Source organism: Amblyomma americanum, chromosome 10 (genome assembly GCF_052857255.1).
Source record: "Amblyomma americanum isolate KBUSLIRL-KWMA chromosome 10, ASM5285725v1, whole genome shotgun sequence".
NCBI classification, from domain to species: Eukaryota; Metazoa; Arthropoda; class Arachnida; order Ixodida; family Ixodidae; genus Amblyomma; species Amblyomma americanum.
Window position 1 is genome coordinate 31,192,554 of NC_135506.1, and position 20,263 is coordinate 31,212,816.

Here is a 20,263-nt window from a genome sequence, read left to right on the forward strand (position 1 = left end):
TGCAGTAGTAGTAGTATTAATGGTAGTAGCAGTAGTAGTATTGGTGGTGGTGGTATTAGTAGTAGTAGTAGTAGTAGTAGTAGTAGTACTAGTACCACCAGTAGTAGTAGTAGTAGCAGTAGTAGCAGTAGTAGTGGTAATAATAGTAGTATTGGTGGTGGTAGTAGAAATAGCAGCAGTAGTACTGGTACAAGTAGTAGTAGTAGTAGTAGTAGTAGTGGCAGTAGTGGTAGTAGTAGTAGTAGTAGTAGTAGTAGTAGTATTAATGGTAGCAGCAGTAGTAGTGGTGGTAATAGTAGTAGTATTGGTGGGGGGTAGTAGTAGCAGCAGTAGTGGTATTATTATTATTATTATTAATATTAGTAGTAGTAGTAGTAGTAGTAGTAGTAGTAGTAGTAGTAGTAGTAGTAGTAGTAGTAGTAGTAGTAGTATTGGTGGTGGCAGTAGTAGTAGTAGCACCTTGATCTAGGTTCAAAGGGCAGGGAACTGCCTCTTGAGGTATCGGAGAACGATTACTTCCTGATCTGCCGTTTCCAATTTCCATATAGTTTACTCTCTGCTTCTTTTCGCTGAATTAATGCAGTTTTTACCTTTCGCGTTTTTTTACCTGTCGCTTAAATCTCTTTATTTTTCTGTCATTGTGTTCCGCTTACTTACCGGTTAGTTTCCTAGTCCTCTTGTGGCATTGTGAGTCAACGGAATTTAAAGTATAGGAATTTAAACACCCTAGCTGGTCACCTGTCATTGTCCAATGTCCTGAGACATTCTTTATATAAATTTTACTCTGAGCTTCACGCGCTTGAAACGATGCCCAGCCCATAGCCTTCTGTACTGCCTCGTTTGTGGTTTTGTCGTTAGCACCTAGTGGTAATATTTCAACGGATCTCTGATTTGCTTCTAATCTCGACTGGAGCTCTGTCCTTAAGCACAAAACCGCATTCCAGAAAGTAAGCCCCGACACCATTATTCCTTTCCAAATACCTCACAGTACTTCATACCTGTTGTACGCCCACAATGCCCTATGTATCATTATACCGGCATCTCTTCGCCCTTTTGCTATGAGAGACTGTTCGTGCTTTTCCGTGTACATCTGTCCTTCGCCTACCCATACCCCGAAATATTTGTATTCGGCCACGCGGGGTATTTCATGGCCTTGTATTGTAAGCTCGTGATCAGCTGTGCCGTTGAAAACCATCACACCTGACTTAGTTGCGCTAAAAATGAAACCTAGACTGTCTCCTTCGTCTCCACAACAATTAACCAAAGTTTGCAAGTCTTCCTGGCTATCTGCTAACAGTACAATATCGTCCGCATACATTAAACCCGGTCGTCGTTGCTCAACAGCCTTTCCGCCTAACCCGTATAACAGATCATAACCTAGCTTAGATTGCTTCCTTGTAGCCTTCTTACCATACTTATCATATAAAACATGAATAGCAGCGGTGGTAGAGGACAACATTGCTTAGGCCTTTGTGTACCTCGACAGTGGTCGTACTCCTAATTCCTTCCCATGTTATTTCAGCTTTATTTTCTCTGTATATTTCCTGTAGAAAATCAATTGCCTCATGACCGACACCTTCACCTTTTAATAGGTGCCACAGGAGTTCCCTGTTCACGTTGTCGTATGCACCGCTTATGTCCAGGAAGGCTAAATACTGAGGTCTGTTTTCCGCCTTAGATATTTCAATGCATTGGGTAATACCGAACAGGCTGTCATCTAAGCGCTTACCCCTTCTGAACCCGTTCTGGAATTCTCCGAATATCTTATTACTTTCCACTCGTGACTGCATTTTTAATTTCACCGCCTGCATTGCCAGTCTGTATACAACAGATGAAATCGTGATCGGTCTCAAGGATTTTAAGAGCATGCTATCTCCTTTACTTTTATAAAGCAACTTCATTTTACTCTATCTCCAGCTGTGCGGGTTTCGCTTATTTGTTATGGCTGCTTCCAATGCTTTTAACAACGTTTCCTTGCTTCTTGAACCAAGCTTATTAATAAGCATGATTGGAATTTCGTCTATCCTTGCGGATGTGCATTTAAGAATATTTGCTTCTGCCTTTTTCCAGTGATTGGTCAGTCCTAAGCTTTTTTCTATTATGCTGTCTTGTGGGGCTCTTTAATTCCGGGCGATCACCCTATCGTCACTTCTAAATGAAACAGCTGTAAATGATATAATCTACTTCACAGCGTCGTCTACCTCTAAGCATTTCCCCTCAGAACCTTGAGTCAGTTCCTACTTTGTTTGATTGTTTTTATGGAACCGGCTTTTATCGTTTAAGAATTTTCTTGGCCTACCTTTAGTTTCATCGCAAACTTCCGCCATCCATGAAGATGCCTGCAAGAGTGGCACCTGGCAGAAAAAGTTCAATTTATTTTCGGTTCGACACAAAAAGTGCCACCAGAAACACTGGGAAAGTCGGGGTAATATGTGGGCAGGAGGATCGCACATATACGCATTATCTGCAGCAAAAGTTCACAGGATGAGTGTTCTTAGCAAAAAAATATATTGTAGTGCTAACTGGCGACCCAACCGCTAGGTGATGTTGCCAGCTGATGAAGCCTGAAGGTTCGCACATGCGTTCAGACTCACGCAACATTTTCTGCCGATATCACCAGCAAACTTCATCATCAAAAGCTCGACGATTGCCACGGGGAACTGATGTAGTTTGTAGTTTCGTTTGGTTCAGGAACGCTTTGAAATATAGATGTCTAGTTAAGCCTAACTGCTTAATCATAAAAGGAAGCCCATTGCCATGAATCCAAAAGCAAGAAACAGGATTCTGTCCACAGCCTGCGCCAAGGTTAGCCACCTCTGCTTCCTCTCCAGGCATTCGTCGAACGTCGGCGTCTCCTCACTGTCGCCTGTGTTGGAAGAAACCTTGCGCCAATCGCTGCGGCTTAAGCAGAGCACAGTTCCGCAGGATCCCGTCAGCCGTCGGTGAATAGCGTCGGGAACTCGGACACGGGCGTTGGAGCGCGAGATGCTGATATCGAGTGCGCTTTCCGCCACGGTGAGCATTTCGACTACAGCTGCCAGGGCCAGGAACGAAACTGAAAAGAAAAAAAAATTGAAGAAAAGAACATTGCTCAAAGAGTTCAGCTTCTTTGACAGAAAATCGCAAATTATTCATCTTCAACAGTTCTGTTGTACCAAGCTTAAGTTTCAATTTAGGTTCTCTTAGGACCTGCACTATCACCATCAACACTCCCCTCTAAAAAATTTAAAACTGAAGCACTAAATTTAAACTATCTTAGTATCAAGCATCCTTCCCTTCTTCGAAGCTCCTTGATCCGATTAGGCTAAAAAATGGGCGGGTACATTCACGTTCATACTGTCAATGCTATCACGTTTCAAAAGAAGTGCCGGCAGCCGCAAACTTACTTATCTTGGGAACCGTCACGGAGTCTCCCATCACTTCCGCTATCCTGTAGAGCATGAGAGCAAGGAACAAGAAGTTCAGGCAGGCAACGGTCAGCCTGCGCTCCGAATCCGGCGGCATCCAGAACGCGGCCAGCATGACTAGAGCCGAGGCTACCGCAGGCACTGTGACGGTGAAACGATGCCTGGAGCCCAGCCTCCGCAGGTGAAAGTTCACGTCCACGAATGACCTGTTTGGTGTTGCAAAGAGTTGATGAAAGAAGAATAACTACTGCTGGCGCGCCCCCTGATGCGACAATGTATACACGTAAAGGTATCCCTAGGCACAGCCGTTTCACTCTAAATAACAGCTCCGTAGGATAGATGCCTTGTGAGGACCAAGGCGGGACGTAACTTAAAGATGCCGGCAGGCCTACCTCTATATAGCGACAGAGTTGCTGGTCGACCGAAGTTAGTCATACCGTCTGCTTGTCCTTACAGATAATGTGTGCCCTGGGAGGATGGTAGGCATAAAGAAAACTTAGTATTAATGGAGGACTGAGCATTAATTTCCACCACCTGATTGGTTTCTTAAAGTACATTGAAATCAGCAATGGTCACTAGCCGACAGTCACAGAAATGGAGCATGTGCTATATGAACGACCACTAAATACAAAATACTAAATACAACGCTTTCAACTCGAATCCAAATTGCACGTCACCCGCACCTGTCCAGGTCCGTGTGGTTTCGAAAGGAGATGTCGGTGACGTTCCACTCAGTGCTGGCGTTGGCTTTGTGGCTTCCCCACACTTGGCCTCCTAGCAACTTCACCTCGCTTTCGCTGTAGGCGCTGGACATCAGTCGGATGCTGCACACCTGCGCAAGTGGCATGGTGGGCTTAGAGATATAGCCGACGTTCTCTGGTTGATGCCTTAAAGAAAAATGTGGCTCCAATCCACGCTGTGGAGGTGGTTGGACAGCGAAACTGCAAAACGACACCAAATTGCCCATTGTGACGTCACTTGAAAATTCACACACGTGGCTCTACAAACAGTGAAAGCAGAGACTAGTCAAATGTACTTATATTATCAATGATTACTTCGCAACGACATTCATGACCGCTTTATGATCAGTATGATATTAACTGGGATTTTCAGTTCTCACTGTAGAGATGTCCTTTGCTAAGGTTAAATGAATGCATGAACCATGAATGGTGGTTGGTTGAGTTGCATTGGTGAAAATGTGTTCCCATTGTTTACACGCGCCTTATCATCCATCATGTGGTTCTGATGCTTATGTTGTGTTTTTTTTTTCTGAATGAAAACGGTACTGAGTTGTATGCTGTATGCCTAATTTCAAAGGATATTTAGCCTTAATACCGATTTCCATTTTTATCTTTATTTTTTATTTTGTTTTAAGTTTAATTTCTTTTTAGTTTACAATTTTTACTTTTATTTTTATATCTGTTCGTTGCTTTTTATTTTTGTTTCTTTTTATATTCATTTTTATATTACGGCTCCCTTATGATCAGTATAATATAAGATTTCTATGCTGTTGGGTACTTTTCCACTCCTGGGTGTTTTTGCTGACGACGACGACGACACGAAAATTTCCTTGGACGGTAGATGTATACAGCTTCGCTGTAAAAATAACCTTGCGCCTAGAAATCTCTCCCGGCACGACTTTAGCACGCCAGTTAGTTTCAGGAGAGCGCATGGAAAAGTATTTCAGCTGCACAAAGACTAAAATATACTGGTCGCCGAGACTCTGGATGTAGAATCTCTCACATAGAGGCTTTGCATTTCAGTTAAGTTTTCTGCCTCTTTTTTGCCATTGGGAACTGGCCTCTATCCTGACTTTTGGCCGTCTCACACACCAGTTTGAGCGTCTTGCACGCCACTGGCTGCTTGGGCGTAATAATAATAATAATTTGTTTATTTGCAAGGAACATAAAACAAATTCCGATCAGCCGGAGCCAAGGAATGCTTGAGAGGCAGTGCCTGGCGGTTGGCGACGCCAGTAGGCTTAAAAAAATATTCCTAAATTTTAGTATAACTAGAAACCAAGTCAACACACACACGCGCGCGCGCGCGCGCGCGCGCGCACGCACGCACACGCACACACACACACACACACACACACACACACGCACACGCACACGCACACGCACACGCACACGCACACGCACACGCACACGCACACGCACACACACACACACACACACACACACACACTAACGGAACTGAAGCCTGTTGCTCTAGAACAGTCGTGGGAGAAGTTCTAGTTCTCGTATTGATTATACAAAGTTCAAAATTCGGTAATCCAAATATATTCTATAACAATTGTAAATTTATACAGGATAACAAAATTAGTAATTTTCATTTGTACGAGGACATTCATATCCTAAGGCAAGGACATACCTTAGCCACCGTCGATGTTTTTTCTCGCTTTCAGCTGGCTAAAAAATTTGTGTCGCCGCTTCCATTCATTCCATGCAATTAGTATTTTCGTACTGAGGGCATGTTTCATTTTTTTTCTCAATGAGCAACGCCAATACTCTACCGATGCTCGAGAACATGTGGATTGGCGAGGCAAAGTTATGGCGAAATTTGTGAAGCTCCTAGTTATAGTGTGCTATTGAATTAAAACAGCCTTGTTCGAACTATCCAAAAGCCCAGTTTCCTAAAATTATGTGGATAATAGTTAGTAGTTCAGGCGCTGTGTTTCGTTTTGTCCTCGTGATTAGGCATAAATAATGGGCTTCTCTCTGTGTGCATTTCACTCACAAACTGCGCTGAACATACGCGTAAGCTCGTTAGCGCAAGTGTTTTCTGTTCATCGGCGACGTCCACTGCCGATGGAACTCGGAACCTGCGGGAAATTTCTGAAGAAATAGACATCGCAGACGCATTTGGACCTCGGCATAACATGGCCGGCGTACGTGCTGTTAGCGTTTTCTTCTTTTTGTTGACTAATTCCGCAGGCCGCAATAAAACAGTCTTATTTAGAGGACACTGGCATTGCGTACAACATTGCAACTTTTGTTATACAGACGCAAACCCTCACTTTGTCGGTGGTTAAGCAGCCGAACGTTGTTCCACACGCCGGATTAACAGATGGTTTAAAAGAACGTCAATTCTGGCTACGTGGTGCATGCTATTTGAGACAGAAAATTATAACGCTAAAAATTATTTTTTGAAACAGAAAATAATAATGCTTAAGGGAGACAAACGCAATGTTGGTCTTACTTGTATTTGTTTCCTTTTATCGCTACTATTTTATGTCTCAAATAGAACTAACAGAATAGGGGAGAATGGCAACACTGGGGTGAAGCCCACCGCCGTGTTTGGGACTATTTATCCCTATCCTGCCTTCTCCTCGTTAAATTATTTATAGAGCAGAGCGTTAATTAATTTCCACACTTAGTTTTGGTTTCTCTTCTTGATCGCTGTATGCGGCGCACAGTCCAGTTCGCTGTAACTAAATAGTGAAGGGCTGATGCACTTGTCTGAATGAATTAAAGGCATCATTTTCTGAGGTCGATGTGAAATTGATCGGATCATGAGGCTTTTAACGTTGTTGCATTTGCAAATTTAAACTCTAATTTTAGTAGTAGCAGGATGATTTACATGGAGTGTACTGAGGATCGTTGCTCGTGAAATAACATTTGATAATCGTCGACCTTAATTTAGAGCCCCGCACTACGTCATCTGTCAAAGCACGCTGCTCAGCTTTAAACGTAAGTACTAGTTTTAACATGTAAGTGGTTACAACTCCGTTGTTAATTGTTCTCACCTGTTCGTCGTTAGGAAACTCCCTTGCGTCCACGGAGCAGGGTGAGCGAACCTTCGTAGTGTAGCACATCCACACGTCCGCCTCAGGAGTCACTACAGCCAGCCGCGGGAGAAAGTGACAATCTTCTTGTCTCCTGCATGAAAAAACAAAGTTACAGCCTTCTACTATGTAAGCAGTATGATTGCCATCAGGCGAAAATTCCGGCGTGTGTCTCTGCGTTGCCATCGAGTGAAGCCTCCGGCACCTGCAGCGAATAAATCACGTGAACCGGCCCCGGTAGAGAGGCAATGACAAAGATTGGAGGGGGCACCTAAGCTCCGCCTTAAGGGTAGGACGCAAAAGCGTTAATGTGTTAATTCCCACATATGCGAAATTGGTCACTCTCTACTTTAGATTCATGCATCGCTGGCACTGCTCAGACCGCTCCTGACGCAGTGCTGCAGCGGTTAAGCGATGCGTCACTGCCCTGCGATGGCAGGTGCTGCCACCGGTGGGGCTTCGTTGCGCAACCATGCTTGCTCTTCCCGAGCGACCTCTCGCGACCAATCATCAGTTTAATGGTCACCTGGCACTGTCGGCAGTTTGTTCACTATCTGGTGGGCAGGTTGTGATGACGCTACCAGGTAACGTGGTCTACGCGGCCCACCTGTGTTCGTTGCTCCTCCGGGAATTTTTCACTCAAGACGACAGCGATTAAGCCGGATTTCCTGCAAAACGGAATCCTTAACTTCATCACGTTCAAATCTGCATCAGCAATGCGAGAAGAGATGCTTCCAGCGAGAGGCGAGTCCGGAGGGAGAAAAAGCGGCGCTGAAGGCTCGTTCGCTTATGCTTATCACGTGATACGGGATGCTCATCACGTGATACGCATAATTGAGCGCGCGTCATCGGCTGATCCAACGAGGCGCGCCGAGTAAGGCGGAATGTAAATAATGCAACAAATGTACAAGCATAAAGCAATCACTATAGCGAGCCAAGAAAGCCAAGCGTTGTTCTTGCGCAGTTCATCTTATATGACCATCTGAGCATCTGTCAACTCTTTAGTGTGTCAACACTAGAGCTACCGCTCAGCCGCTTAGCTTTTGTCGATGAAGAGCCTATGTGTGCCCACTGGGCTGTGGGAAACCTGCCCTAGGTGGCTCACTTATGTTGCAGATGGGCCACCTAGGTCACGTGACCCCGTGATGTCATCACATCAGGCCCACTGAATTGTGAGAAAACTACCCACTTTGGCAGGTGGAAGTTAAATTAATGATGGGTCTCGAGAGGTTGCTCGGCAATAGGCTTGAGAAGAGCAACCTAGGTTGCTCTTGTGAGACCCAGCGCTTGTGAGACCCGGCTGGTTCTCACAAGCTCCACAGTTGTCGACACCTGCCATCGCAGGGCAGTGGAGCGTCGCTTAACCACTGCACCTGGAGTGGTATGAGGACTCGCAGGGATCTGCGAATATAAGGGAGAGGATGACCAATTTCGCGTATGGCCTACTATCGCTATTCGAACAATCTGCATCCATCAACAATGTATCCGAGCACCAGAACGAAGTGAAAAACCGAAGTACTAATTGGCATTTGGCCGAACTACGCCAATCGACCGTCAATTTTCGTTTTTGCTTAAAACTATTTTAGCTAGGCCGCATGCCACAAAAGCTGGAAACAGAACAACGCCAGGCTCTGCTAAGATATATCCCTCACGCCGGCTGGTAAGCACAAAGAACGCACTGATGCGAATGTTCTATACTGTACGCAACCGAATTCCTTTCAAATCATGGATAAAATATTGAGAGCGCACAGTGGCGTAAGGCATCTCCTCCGGATTGCTAATTGTACAATACTTGTGAGACTGTGATAAAATGGATCTCAGCAGAAGGGCGGCGAACACAGATCCTATGACCACGATTCACCACCTCCCTTCTCTTATAATGCATCCGAAATAAAATTGACTACTCCCCAGCGATCAGGCATACCTATTTTTCTTCACTTCACAGCATAGGCTTTTACGTCCCTCTCTTCGGACCAGTCAACGCGGCTTGTTGTCCCTGCTTTACTTTTCCTGCATCCCACTCTGTTTTTCCTTCGCACTCATTTGCGTTACCCCGACAACGACACCGCGTGCACAGGGGAAATGTAGCCTCAACAGCTGTCGCTGCAAAAGCAAATGATACGCACGCAGTGACGACGTCCACTCGAGGCCACCACACTTCGCTCAGGTCGAGACTGACGTGGGGAACTCCCTGAAAGTCCTCCTTGCTTCCTTCCAGGCGATCGTCTTTCCAGTTCTGCAACGTGTGGCCAAACGCGAGAGAGTTAATTGGAGAGACATGGGAGAGGCCTTTGCACTGCAGTGGGCATAGTCAGGCTGATGATGATGAAAAACGGTGCAGTTCCTGGTAGCCTGCCCCCCAAGCATCCCATGGATGGATGGGAGTAACTACATAGCACGCATGTTTCGACCACGAATTCGAGCGAGCTAGTTGCACAAGCTTTTTCGAAGAAACGTCTACAAGGTGTAAGTCTGTTCACATAGGGTTGGTTAGGTTGGTATCAGGAAATAAAAGGCGCGGTAACTGTCCCAATTCTCAGTGGACACCTCAATCGAATTATTTGGGAAGGGAGGAAGGTGGGACTGAAAGATGATAGAGAGAGGTGCTATAGTGGAAGATTCCGAAGTCCGGAATAATTTCGACCACCAAGGGATCTTTGACGTACATTGACATCGCACAGCGCACGAGTGCATTTTGCGTTTGACCTTTATTGAAAAGCGGCCGCCACGGCAGGTTTTGAACCCGGGAACTTAGCCTCAGTAGTAGATCGCCCTAACCACCGAGCCACTGCCGCGAGCGTTCACACAGGTTCAAAAATATTTTATCAACCTGCACCGTTGTGAAGAACACTGCACTTGTTTTGCGAAACTTCATGTTATCTCTGAAACGAGTGCCTTAGCTCTTCGGCGCAGAATTGAATTGAATTGAATTTAATTTAATTCTCCAGAACAACTGGAAGGATTTTCAGGCAAAAAGCTGCTTTTGCAACTTGACTGGGCCCGGAAAACCTTTACATAGCAGTGGGTTCGACATACCAGCTGATGGAAATGAACATAAGAAAGATACAACAAAGGAGGACAAATATACACACTATCATATACAAAGAATGAATACACTTTTACATGCAATTGTATAGTTAAAACTGCAGCTTCTAGGCTCATCTAGTGCAAAAATAATACGTAATTAAGAAATGAACATGTAGTAGAATCTCAAAGGCGCACTTAATGTTCACTTATAAACACTTTGAACCTATATACACACATGAAAAGCAGAATACACACATCAAATTGTATGAAATAATCAAAATATTAGAGAAATGCACAAAATTGTCTCTGTACATCACAGGCCACCTAGAGAATCAGAAGTAACATATCTAAAAAAAAAGAAATAGTTCACAACTTTACGAAATACCGTCGCAATTCTTTGAACCTGAAATTTGCCTGAAGCTTGCATAGTCTTTGTGTTCAGAGACAATTAATACTCATGCAACATTAATATGCGAAGGCGTGTGCAAATGAGTAGGCGCAAAGTCAGGCAAAATGCTCCAAGTCATATGTCCCACTTCTGCTATGAAGCAACAAAATAGCTGCTCCCCCCTCCACCCCCCCCCCCCCCCCCGCCCCGTACCCGTACCCCTCCTCACACAAAACTTCGGGGTAGAAAAAGAAGACTGCGCAAATGCACTCACCATGCACAGCCAAATGGCCACCGAAAACCAACCGTCCGCAAGCACCTGTAATTGCGAACACACTTCTCGGCATGTGACACAATATGGAACATCACGTAATTAGAATGTGAGGTTCTTCCTGCCAGCTTTAACCGTGCCACGCTGACCAGAGGGAAGAAAATACAACATATAAAAACCATCATCAGTCTAGCTAAGTATACTGCAGTACAAAGGCCTCTACCATATCACTCTAATTAGTGCTGTCCTGTGCTAGCTGCGGCCACCTTATCCGTACAATTTTTTTTTATCTCATCGAACTACCTAATATTTTGCCGCCACTGCTACGATTTCCTTTCCTTCGAATCCACTGCGTTTAACTTAACGACCATCGATTACCTTGCCTTCGCATTACACGACCTGCATAGCTCATTTCTTCTTCTAGAATTCGATTAGGGTGTCATTAACGCGCGTTTGTTCGCTGACCCACTTTGCTCTCTTCCTGTCCCTTAGCGTTACACTCATCAATTTACTTTACAAAGCTCGCAGCATTGTCCTCAATATATCAATAGACAAATGGACGACGCGCTGTTCACAAGAAATGTTCTAGCTCCTAGAGCGCATGAATCCTCAGCTTCGTTTTGTTTAGGGCTTCAATACAAACCATTTTAGTTAGACTCCACGTTTCTGCCCCATCGGTTACTACCGGCAAGACGCAGCTGTTATATAGTTTCCTCTTGAGGGATATTGGTAAGGTGCCATTGATTACCTTTTGGGAGAGAGTGTCTGCCCAACGCACTCCACTTCATCTTTAGACTTCTAATTATTTCACTCTCGTGGTTCGGATTTGCGGTAACTACAGGCACCGATAAGGTGTATTTTTTCCCACTTCCAGAGCCTCGGTTACCAATCGCGAACTGCTGTTTCCTTCCGAGACTGTTGCACATTATTTTAGTATTCTTTGTATTAAATTTTAGACCCACCGTTCTGTTTTGCCTGCGGAAGTCATTGATGATGCTTTGTAATTCTTTCCTCTAGTTCTATAGCGAGTGAATATCATCAGGAAATCGGAGATTACTGAGGTACTCTCCATTTAATTCTGTCCCTTTCTCCTCCTAACCAGGTCTCTGAATACCGCTTGTGAACAAGCGGTGAATAGTACCGTAGAGATTGCGTCTCACGGCGTGACAGCTTTCCTGGTTTCGAGTTATATCTTTTTTCCTACTGAGGAATGTGGTGGCCGTGCAGGCGTTGTAGATATTACGCAGCAACCTTAAATTTGTCTCTTCTACACACCCTGCTTCCGCAGTCTACATGAATGGTGAGGTTCCGACTGAGTCAAATGGTTTGTCGTAATCTCAGAAGGTAATTTTCCATATCACGTGATTGATGGTATGCATTGGGTGTATTGTCGAGTAGACTTTACGAAAGCCAGCTTGGTCCTTTGGCTTACTGAAGTCTAAAACAGCCGTAATTCTATTATCTATTGTCTTGGTAAATGCCTTTTAAGCAACGGAGAGTAAGCTTATCGGTCTGTAATTTTTCATTTCCTCAGCGTCCTATTTCTTATCTATTAAGATAATTTTAGCGTTCCTTCAAGAGAATATATGTGAACTAGATGTAAACTACTGTGCCTCTGTGGCTCTAGCTTGAAGGTTGGCGAAACGATTTATATAAGAGATTGGGGGCCATGCCACGGGTGGCAGTAGGAGAAAGCGACATTTGTAATTTTGACTGAAAAAGACAATCTTGGAGTCGAAAATAAAACTTTTGAGATCACAGCGGCGACCAGCATTGGAGAAATGCGAAAGCATTGCGTTGCTTCTATGTACAGACAAGCAGTGACGTCAGCGGATGTGACGTCATGGAACTTTACAGAACACGGGTTTAATACATGACGCCAGTACGCGTTCCATTACGTCATCGGGCGACGTCCCGGTGTTATGTCGACGTCCGTGACTATTGTGACGTGTAAGTGTAATTTTCATGTTTATTTAGCTAATTATAACTCACCCCCTAAATATTTCCCACAGCAAGATGTCGTCGCGCACTATGTAACGAATTCAAACTTTTGCACATTTATCTTTACAGAACGACGTAATCGTGCGGACAAGTTTTGCGGACACGAAACACGGGACGTAGCGTAGTAATGCTTTCGCATTAATAAGCGCGGTTGATGATATTCTTCGTGAAAGAGATGATATTAGATCGTATGGTATAGGTAACGCTAGTCATTTAGAGCGAGAGGGTGGATAGGAAAGGAAGTGGTACGATCTGGATGGAACGGGGACACAGTCTAGGGTTGCGTACAGAAAACTTATCTAGAGGAGTTGGCCGCAGCTGGACAAGGACAAGTATCAATAGGGTATGATTTCATTCGACTCATGATTATTGTCATATATGCGGTAGAGTAACGAAACTGTGCGTTAATAAAGAATTTAAGATAACAATTACGAAGTTAAGATGAACAACAGAGTCAGAGTTTTCAGTCGGTTCAATTTCAGAAGAAGCAATCCGACGTCCTTACGATGTTGTGGACATCTTCAATTTGAACTTGAACGCGAGCGAACAAAGGTTGTGAGATGTTGTTAAATGGCCTGTAAGCTAGGTCATACGCTCGGTCTCTGAACCATATCCGTTTGAGGCGTTCGACTTGCGAAACGTAGCTGTCATCGAAATCTTCACCTGCAAACCAAACAATTCGCAGGGACACCAACTTTGCATTGTCTGTTAGCATTCCGATAGGATTAGGAGCTGTTGGTGCTTTTAACGGAAGTGACGCCGCTTCCATTCTGGTGACGTCACTTCCCTGCAACCAATTGGCGAATAACTCTCGCCTCGTTTTGGCCCCATGGGGCTTCTAATAATTTCGCATTAAAACAACTACCTCACTCTGTACGACGTTTTACTATTCTACCGTTCGTCAGTTTAGAAGTGTGTCAGAAGTCGGGATTCTTAATAAAATAGGTAATGAGGGCTCTCTTCTACGCTTCTGCGTACGACAGTATGGTCCTACTTTACAGTGTCAAACTATCATGTGCTAGACACAGCAGAGTGGCATAAAGTGCACTAGAAGGACGGCAACCTTTAGGACATGACTATCTTGTAGTGTAGTCCATGAGATCAATATGATAAACCAAAAAAAAAAGCAATGAAAGCGCTGAGTATTTCTACCGTGCATATTTAGTAGAATAGTCGGGAAGGTCATTGGATCATATGGAATGCAAGAAAGCTAACCTATAATAAAGAACGTGGATCACGGCAATTCAGTTATGCTTATTTGTTAAATTCGCGGGTCTCCCTTTTAGAGCGAATAAAACCAGTCAAAAGACGGAACACAGCGAAGAGACGAGGCAGAAACAGGACGACTGGACTAGCAACTGTGCTTTATAGAAGAAGCTGTGATCTAAGCTTAGATCTAAGCTTAGATCAAAACTTATCTTTAGATCTAGATTGTTGTTAACTGAGCTGCGCAAACTTTGCCACTTTTCCTGGGAGACTGTTTTCTTCTATAAAGCACAGTTGCTAGTCCAGTCGTAATGTGTGTGCCTCGTCTCTTCGCTGTGTTCCGTCTTTTGACTGGTTTTACTCCTGAGCATGTACCAACTGACCCAGATTTCAACACTACTGCAATACTTTTAGAGCGACTGGACCTACAATCCTCAAGGTTAACATTAACTGTCGGCAAGGTGACGGCAGTCGTGACCTCTGCTTAACACTTGACGCGGCAGCGACGGTGACCCCGACCACAGCAGAGACGGGGACGAGCAAAAAGTTGCGCTTCATCGGAACCGCTTCCGTCTACGCGCCGCAGATAATAATAATAATTAATAATAATAATAATTGCTTTTTTGAGGAAAGAAAATGGCGCAGTATCTGTCTCATATATCAGCGGACACCTGAACCGCGCCGTAAGGGAAGGGATAATGGAGGGAGTGAAAGACGAAAGGAAGAATGAGGTGCCGTAGTGGAGGGCTCCGGAATAATTTCGACCACCTGGTGATCTTTAACGTGCACTGACATCGCACAGGAGGCGGGCGCCTTAGCGTTTTGCCTCCATAAAAACGCAGCCGCCGCGGCCGGGTTCGAACCCGGGAACTCCGGATCAGTAGCCGAGCGCCCTAACCACTGAGTCATCGCGGCGGGTGCGCCACAGATCGCCGTTCCGTTTTCACGCTTCCGTTTACGCTTGTAGAACGCCCCCCTCTGCTTCCGCAGGGGGCGTTCTCGCATTCCGTATCCGATTCCGACAATCTTTCCTCCTCTCTGAAAAGGCTGTACGCAAAAAGAGACGTGAACGACCGAGTAGCTGCTTTTATGTTTTTTTTCGACGAGTGGGAGGCGCTCCTTTTAATGGTGATTTTAAGGTATAGTATGTAGCGACCACTGCTTTCGTGTATTATATCTGTATTGCCGTTGAATCTGATGTACCGCCGAAGAGAAATAAAACTGATGTGAGGGCTTCGTCATGCAGATGGTATCGAACTTCTGCCCCATCACTCGAGACCACTTTCATGTTTGACTGAATATTAAACGACTGAACTTGATCGTGTTCGCGGCTCATCAACGATATGAGAAATATAGGATTTTTGCTGTGTTTAAAGGGACGGCGTAGTAGTAGAAAGCAACCTCAGCAAGCTCTCTCTCTCTCTCTCGTCAAGCTTTCTCAGGACAGGGAAGATCTTATGAAGAAACGCCAAAGCATGAAACCCTCTACACCCACTGCCATAATAGAACTGGCAGACCTATCAAAGCTAATCAATAAGCGCAAGGTAACTGGCATAAGAAAGTTTAATATGGAGGGAATTGAGCATTCTCCTAAGAACTGAGGTAGCCTAAAGGCGGTGAAGAGGAAACTAGGCGTAGCAAAAATCAGCTGTACTTGTTAAGAGACAAAGAGGGCGATGTCCTTAGCAATACGAATAAGATAGTTTAAATAGCCGAAGTCTCCTCCACAAACTTATAGAGTAGCCAGTGCAATCAGGACGTTAATGAGAGAGCCTGTAGAGCACATCAATAGGACATCCCTAGAGTAACGAAAGAGGAAGTAAAGGAAGCCCTAGGAGCAATGCAAAGGGGGAGAGCAGCTGGTGAGGATCAGGTAACAGCAGATGTGGTGAAGGATGGCGAGGAGAATTTGCTATAAAAACTAGCCACGCTGTATACGCAGTGTTCTATGACCTCGAGCGTACTAGTAGCTTGGAAGAACGCTAACATCATCTTAAAGGGACACTGAGGAGAGCTCTATCAACTTTTTTTTGTTAGCAAAATTTGATAGTTCGGCATTTCATGGCTTCGTTGCCTCTTGTCCGGGCGCGAAAGATGCATTTATTTCAAAGAAATTTGGATTCGAAGAAGAAAAAGTTTTTCCCGCCGCTCTGATTCAAACTCAGGGAACTCTTATGACGCCATGGCAACTCTTATGACGTCTCAAAACGGAGTGACGTGCCACGTGACGTAAATGCAGACTCCGTGATTTCTGACGGCTAGCGGTGCGGTGCGCAACCTTCCTTTGCCAGCCTCAGAGATTCGCGACATCCATGAAGTAAGGCAAATTCCTCCAAGGTGGCGCCTCTTGTCCTAGGAAGTCATCACGCTTGTACTTGCGAGATTGACCGGTGGCGGCGATACCTGTATTTTGGTTCTTGCTGTTTTCTACTTTACAAGAGCTTTGTTTTCAGTAAGAGTGGCGTTTTTGTGATCAGGAGCTGCTATTCTATCGATACAAGCCAATTTCAATTTCTCCTCAGTGTCCCTTTAATCCATAAGAAAGGCGACGTCAAAACCAAGAAAATTTACAGACCGATCAGCTTGCTGACCGTTGTATATAAGGTATTTACTAAGGTAATTGCTAATAGACTCAGGAGAACCTTATTCTTGAATGAATCAAATAATCAGACAGGCCTTCGTAAAGGGTTCTCGACAGTAGACCACATTCTCACTATCAGGGGATGGAGAAAATGCGCAGAATATAACCAACCTTATATATAGCCCTCATAGATTACGAGAAAGCCTTTCACTGTGTGTAAACTATGGTGCCCATAGATGCATTGCAGAATCACGGTGTAGAAGAGCCTTATGTAAAAAACACTGGAAGATATCTATAACGTTTGTACACCTGCGCGGGTCCTCCATAAGGTCAGCAATAAAATTCTAATAAATAAGTGTGTCAGGCACGCAGACATGATCTCACCAAAGGTTTTCACCGCCTGTTAACAGGAGGTTTTCAGAGGCTTGCATTGGCAATAGATGGGGATGACAGTAAATGGAGAATACACAAGTAGTCTGCGGTTCGCTACGACATTGCCTTGCTAAGTCACTCAGGGGATGAACTGCAAAACATGATCAATGACTTACACGGAGACAGCAGAAGGGTGGGTCTAAAAATTAATCTGCAGCAAACCAAAGTAATGTTCAACAGTCTAGCAAGAGAACAGCACTTCACAATTCGTAGCGAGGCTCTGGAAGTTGTTGTGGATTACGTCAGCGTAGAGCAGGTAGTGACCGCAGGTCCTCTCAGATCACGAATGGCAATTTACCAATATTCCACAAGAGGAAAGTATATAACAGCTTCGACTTAACGGTGTTCACCTATGGGGCTGAAACGTGGAGGCTAACGAAAAAGGTTCAGCTTATGTTAAGGACAGCAAAGCGAGCCATGGAAAGGAAAATGTTAGGTGTAACCTTACGAGACCGGAAGCGGGCAGAATGGATGAGGGAACAGACGCGTGTTGGTGACCTCCTAGTCGAAATCAAGAGCAATAAATGGGCTTGAGCAGGGCATGTAATGCGAAGGCAAGATAACTGCTGGTCCATAAGGGTAATGGAGTGGATTCCAAGAGAAAGTAAGCGCAGCAGGGGGCGGCAGAAGGTTATTTGGGCGGATGAGATTAAGAAGTTTGCGGGAATACGGTGGGCGCAGCTGGCAAAGGACCGGGTTAATTATACAGATATGGGAGAGGCCTTCGTCCTGCAGGCTACTGCTGCTGCTAATGATGACGATGATGTAATAGTACACATATCCCCGAAGAACTGAGGAAAATAAACACAAGAAACCGAGCTTTGATAGTCGCCGTAGACTAAATGCATGTAGATATAGTTGTAGGTCCTTACGATGCGATAGATATTCTCGAAATGGACGGGTATGTGAACGACTGTCGGCTCGGAGCTGTTGTTTCGAGGCCTGGTGGTTGGGTCGTACTCTCGGTCTGTGACCAGCTTCCGCTTCAGGTATTCCAGGTGGGTCACGTAGGTGTCGTCGAAATCGTCTCCTGAAAATCGAGAACAGGGGCACCGCTTCGTATTAGGTTACATCAATGCAAGACCTGTCGCTATGCTTTCTTTGACAAAAAAGAAGCAAAGATTTGTACTGCTCTCTGGTGTGCTATGCTATAATACATCATAATGAAGCATTCTTTTGATATGTTATCATATACTATACTATACAATACTATTGCATACTGTGCTATGCTATGCTCTACTATCCTATACTGCGCTATACTATACTATACTATACTATACTATACTATACTATACTATACTATACTATACATATACTATACTATACTATACTATACTATACTATACTATTCTATACTATACTATACTATACTGCACTGCAGTGATAAGTGTACTAAGAAGCGAATAGCCCTCAATACCAGCAGAAACATAGTGTAACTGTAGTCTCCTTACGTACTCTGCAAGCCAGAAGGAAATCGCGCCATACAGATGACTAGACAACTGACCGGTACAAACAACTGAAAGCACTAAGATTCAGTGACCAAGCTTTGTTGGATTGCTTAGAGGAACCACCTAAGTCTGAGTGCTTCTACTTGGTATTTAGTGTTACTAAGTGCACTAATACTACTGCCGAACTACTGCTAGTAGCATGCTGTGCGGCTTTCCCAGCTACTAAGCTAATAGTTGGCGCTAACGTTACTACTGCACCCTCTTCGCAGAACGACGTTAAAGGATAGTAAGGCGAGGACAGCCGTTGCTGAAGCTTACCACTTGACGTGGAATCTACGCTGCTCCTGGCCACAACAGCGAGGAGAACGAGGCCAACGAGGCGCTTCATCGGAGCCTCTTTCGCTGGCACGCGGCTTACGCGCTAAGCAGCGCTCTTGAAAGAGCGCTGCATTGACGCTTGGGGGCGTCGCTTGCCTCCTGTATCAGATTTCGACGAGCCTTCCAGAGCTCCGCACAGGCTGCATGCTAACAGACCCCGCGTGCTCTCGTTGGCGCTGCTTTCCAGGTCCTTCTTCTCGTGTTAGAGAAGTGCATTTAAATGATCTCGTGGATTAGCATGAGCCTCTAGGTGCTGTGTGGACTAAGGGAAAGTTAAGGACTTCTTTGACTCTTGTTTTGTTGGCTGTGGGAGCGAAGGTTTCAGCAATTAATGGTGTGGTCATCATCTTAATAGCATCGCCATATATCTCGTTACGGAAGAGTCAATGACGTCACCACTTCGGGATGCAGGAATCAATCATCCCGTGGAGATCGCCCAGAAAGGCGACCACAGCCACTTTCATTGAGGGCTGCCGGGGAGAAGATAGCTGTGCACCGGCGGCGACATCGTTTGTCCCTGGCGAAGGTGCCGATCGTTCTCACCAGGGCGCGCTGGGGACACTTAGTCCTTTTTCGGCATCACGCGCACTGCCAGCCGCGCGGGTCGCTACAATCTTTTGAGCAGTGAGAATGTGGTCACATGATCCATTAGAGGCGGGAACCAACCGCAGTGGCTCAGTTCCGTTGGCGCTCGTTTGCTGACCTTTAGGTCGCGGGTTTGTTCCCGGCCGCAGCTGGCGTGATTTGACACAGGCGTAATACTAAAGGCGACTGTGTTCCGTAAGATGTCAGCGCACGTTAAAGAACCCCAGCTGGTTTAAATAAACGCACAGCCCTCCAACATGGCGTCCCTCAGTCCATGTGTAACTTCGCGACGTTAAGGGCCGCATTGTAAAATTTATATCTGAGCCTATGCCATATGAGTCTACAAGTAGGTCCTCTTAATAAGAAACGAAAGGGGGGAGGGGGTCCTCAACAAACTTGAAGTGTTAGGTAGTCGCTCAATTTCCTGTTCTATTTACCTCTCGGTTTTTTTTCCCCGTTTCGGGTGTCAGTCTAAGGAAGTTTGATACAGCCCATTGATATCGCTTGCAGCTTCTTTAGTTTGTTTAAATTATTCTTATTAATGACTACAAGGCTGGTGCGGTACGTCCAACTCAAATAATTAAATGATGAATGATGAAGCTGGTCTTTCTTCACACCCCGTAAAGAAACCGATAAAAGGGAGTTATTTGAACATTAAATAGGGTTGTGTCCGGCGGCGCCGTCACACGTTTGAAACTCTAGAAGAATGTAGGATTATACTAATTTTCAATGACGATGATAAACACACT

At 45.0% G+C, this 20,263-nt stretch overlaps 1 protein-coding gene across 1 annotated transcript; it reads right to left on the reverse strand.

Annotated features, from left to right (window-relative positions):
* Positions 1 to 1,571: 1,571 nt before the first annotated feature.
* LOC144108759 (acetylcholine receptor subunit beta-type unc-29-like) lies at positions 1,572 to 19,243 on the reverse strand. The gene is made up of 8 exons (XM_077641927.1): positions 18,870 to 19,243; positions 17,976 to 18,133; positions 10,887 to 10,931; positions 9,324 to 9,433; positions 7,159 to 7,291; positions 4,091 to 4,239; positions 3,387 to 3,613; positions 1,572 to 3,055 (listed from the first exon to the last, which is right to left on the reverse strand). The coding sequence occupies exons 1-8, from the start codon at positions 18,937 to 18,939 to the stop codon at positions 2,736 to 2,738; spliced, it is 1,212 nt and encodes a 403-aa protein (XP_077498053.1). The 5' UTR covers positions 18,940 to 19,243; the 3' UTR covers positions 1,572 to 2,735.
* Positions 19,244 to 20,263: the final 1,020 nt, after the last annotated feature.

Excerpts from the sequence above, each read along its gene's own strand:
- LOC144108759 (XM_077641927.1), bottom strand. The coding sequence starts at position 18,939 with ATGAAGCGCCTCGTTGGCCTCGTTCTCCTCGCTGTTGTGGCCAGGAGC. Across the intron at positions 10,932-17,975 it reads TCGAGAATATCTATCGCATC|GTGCTTGCGGACGGTTGGTT; the intron begins GTAAGGACCTAC and ends TCGCAATTACAG. Across the intron at positions 3,614-4,090 it reads AACCACACGGACCTGGACAG|GTCATTCGTGGACGTGAACT; the intron begins GTGCGGGTGACG and ends AACACCAAACAG.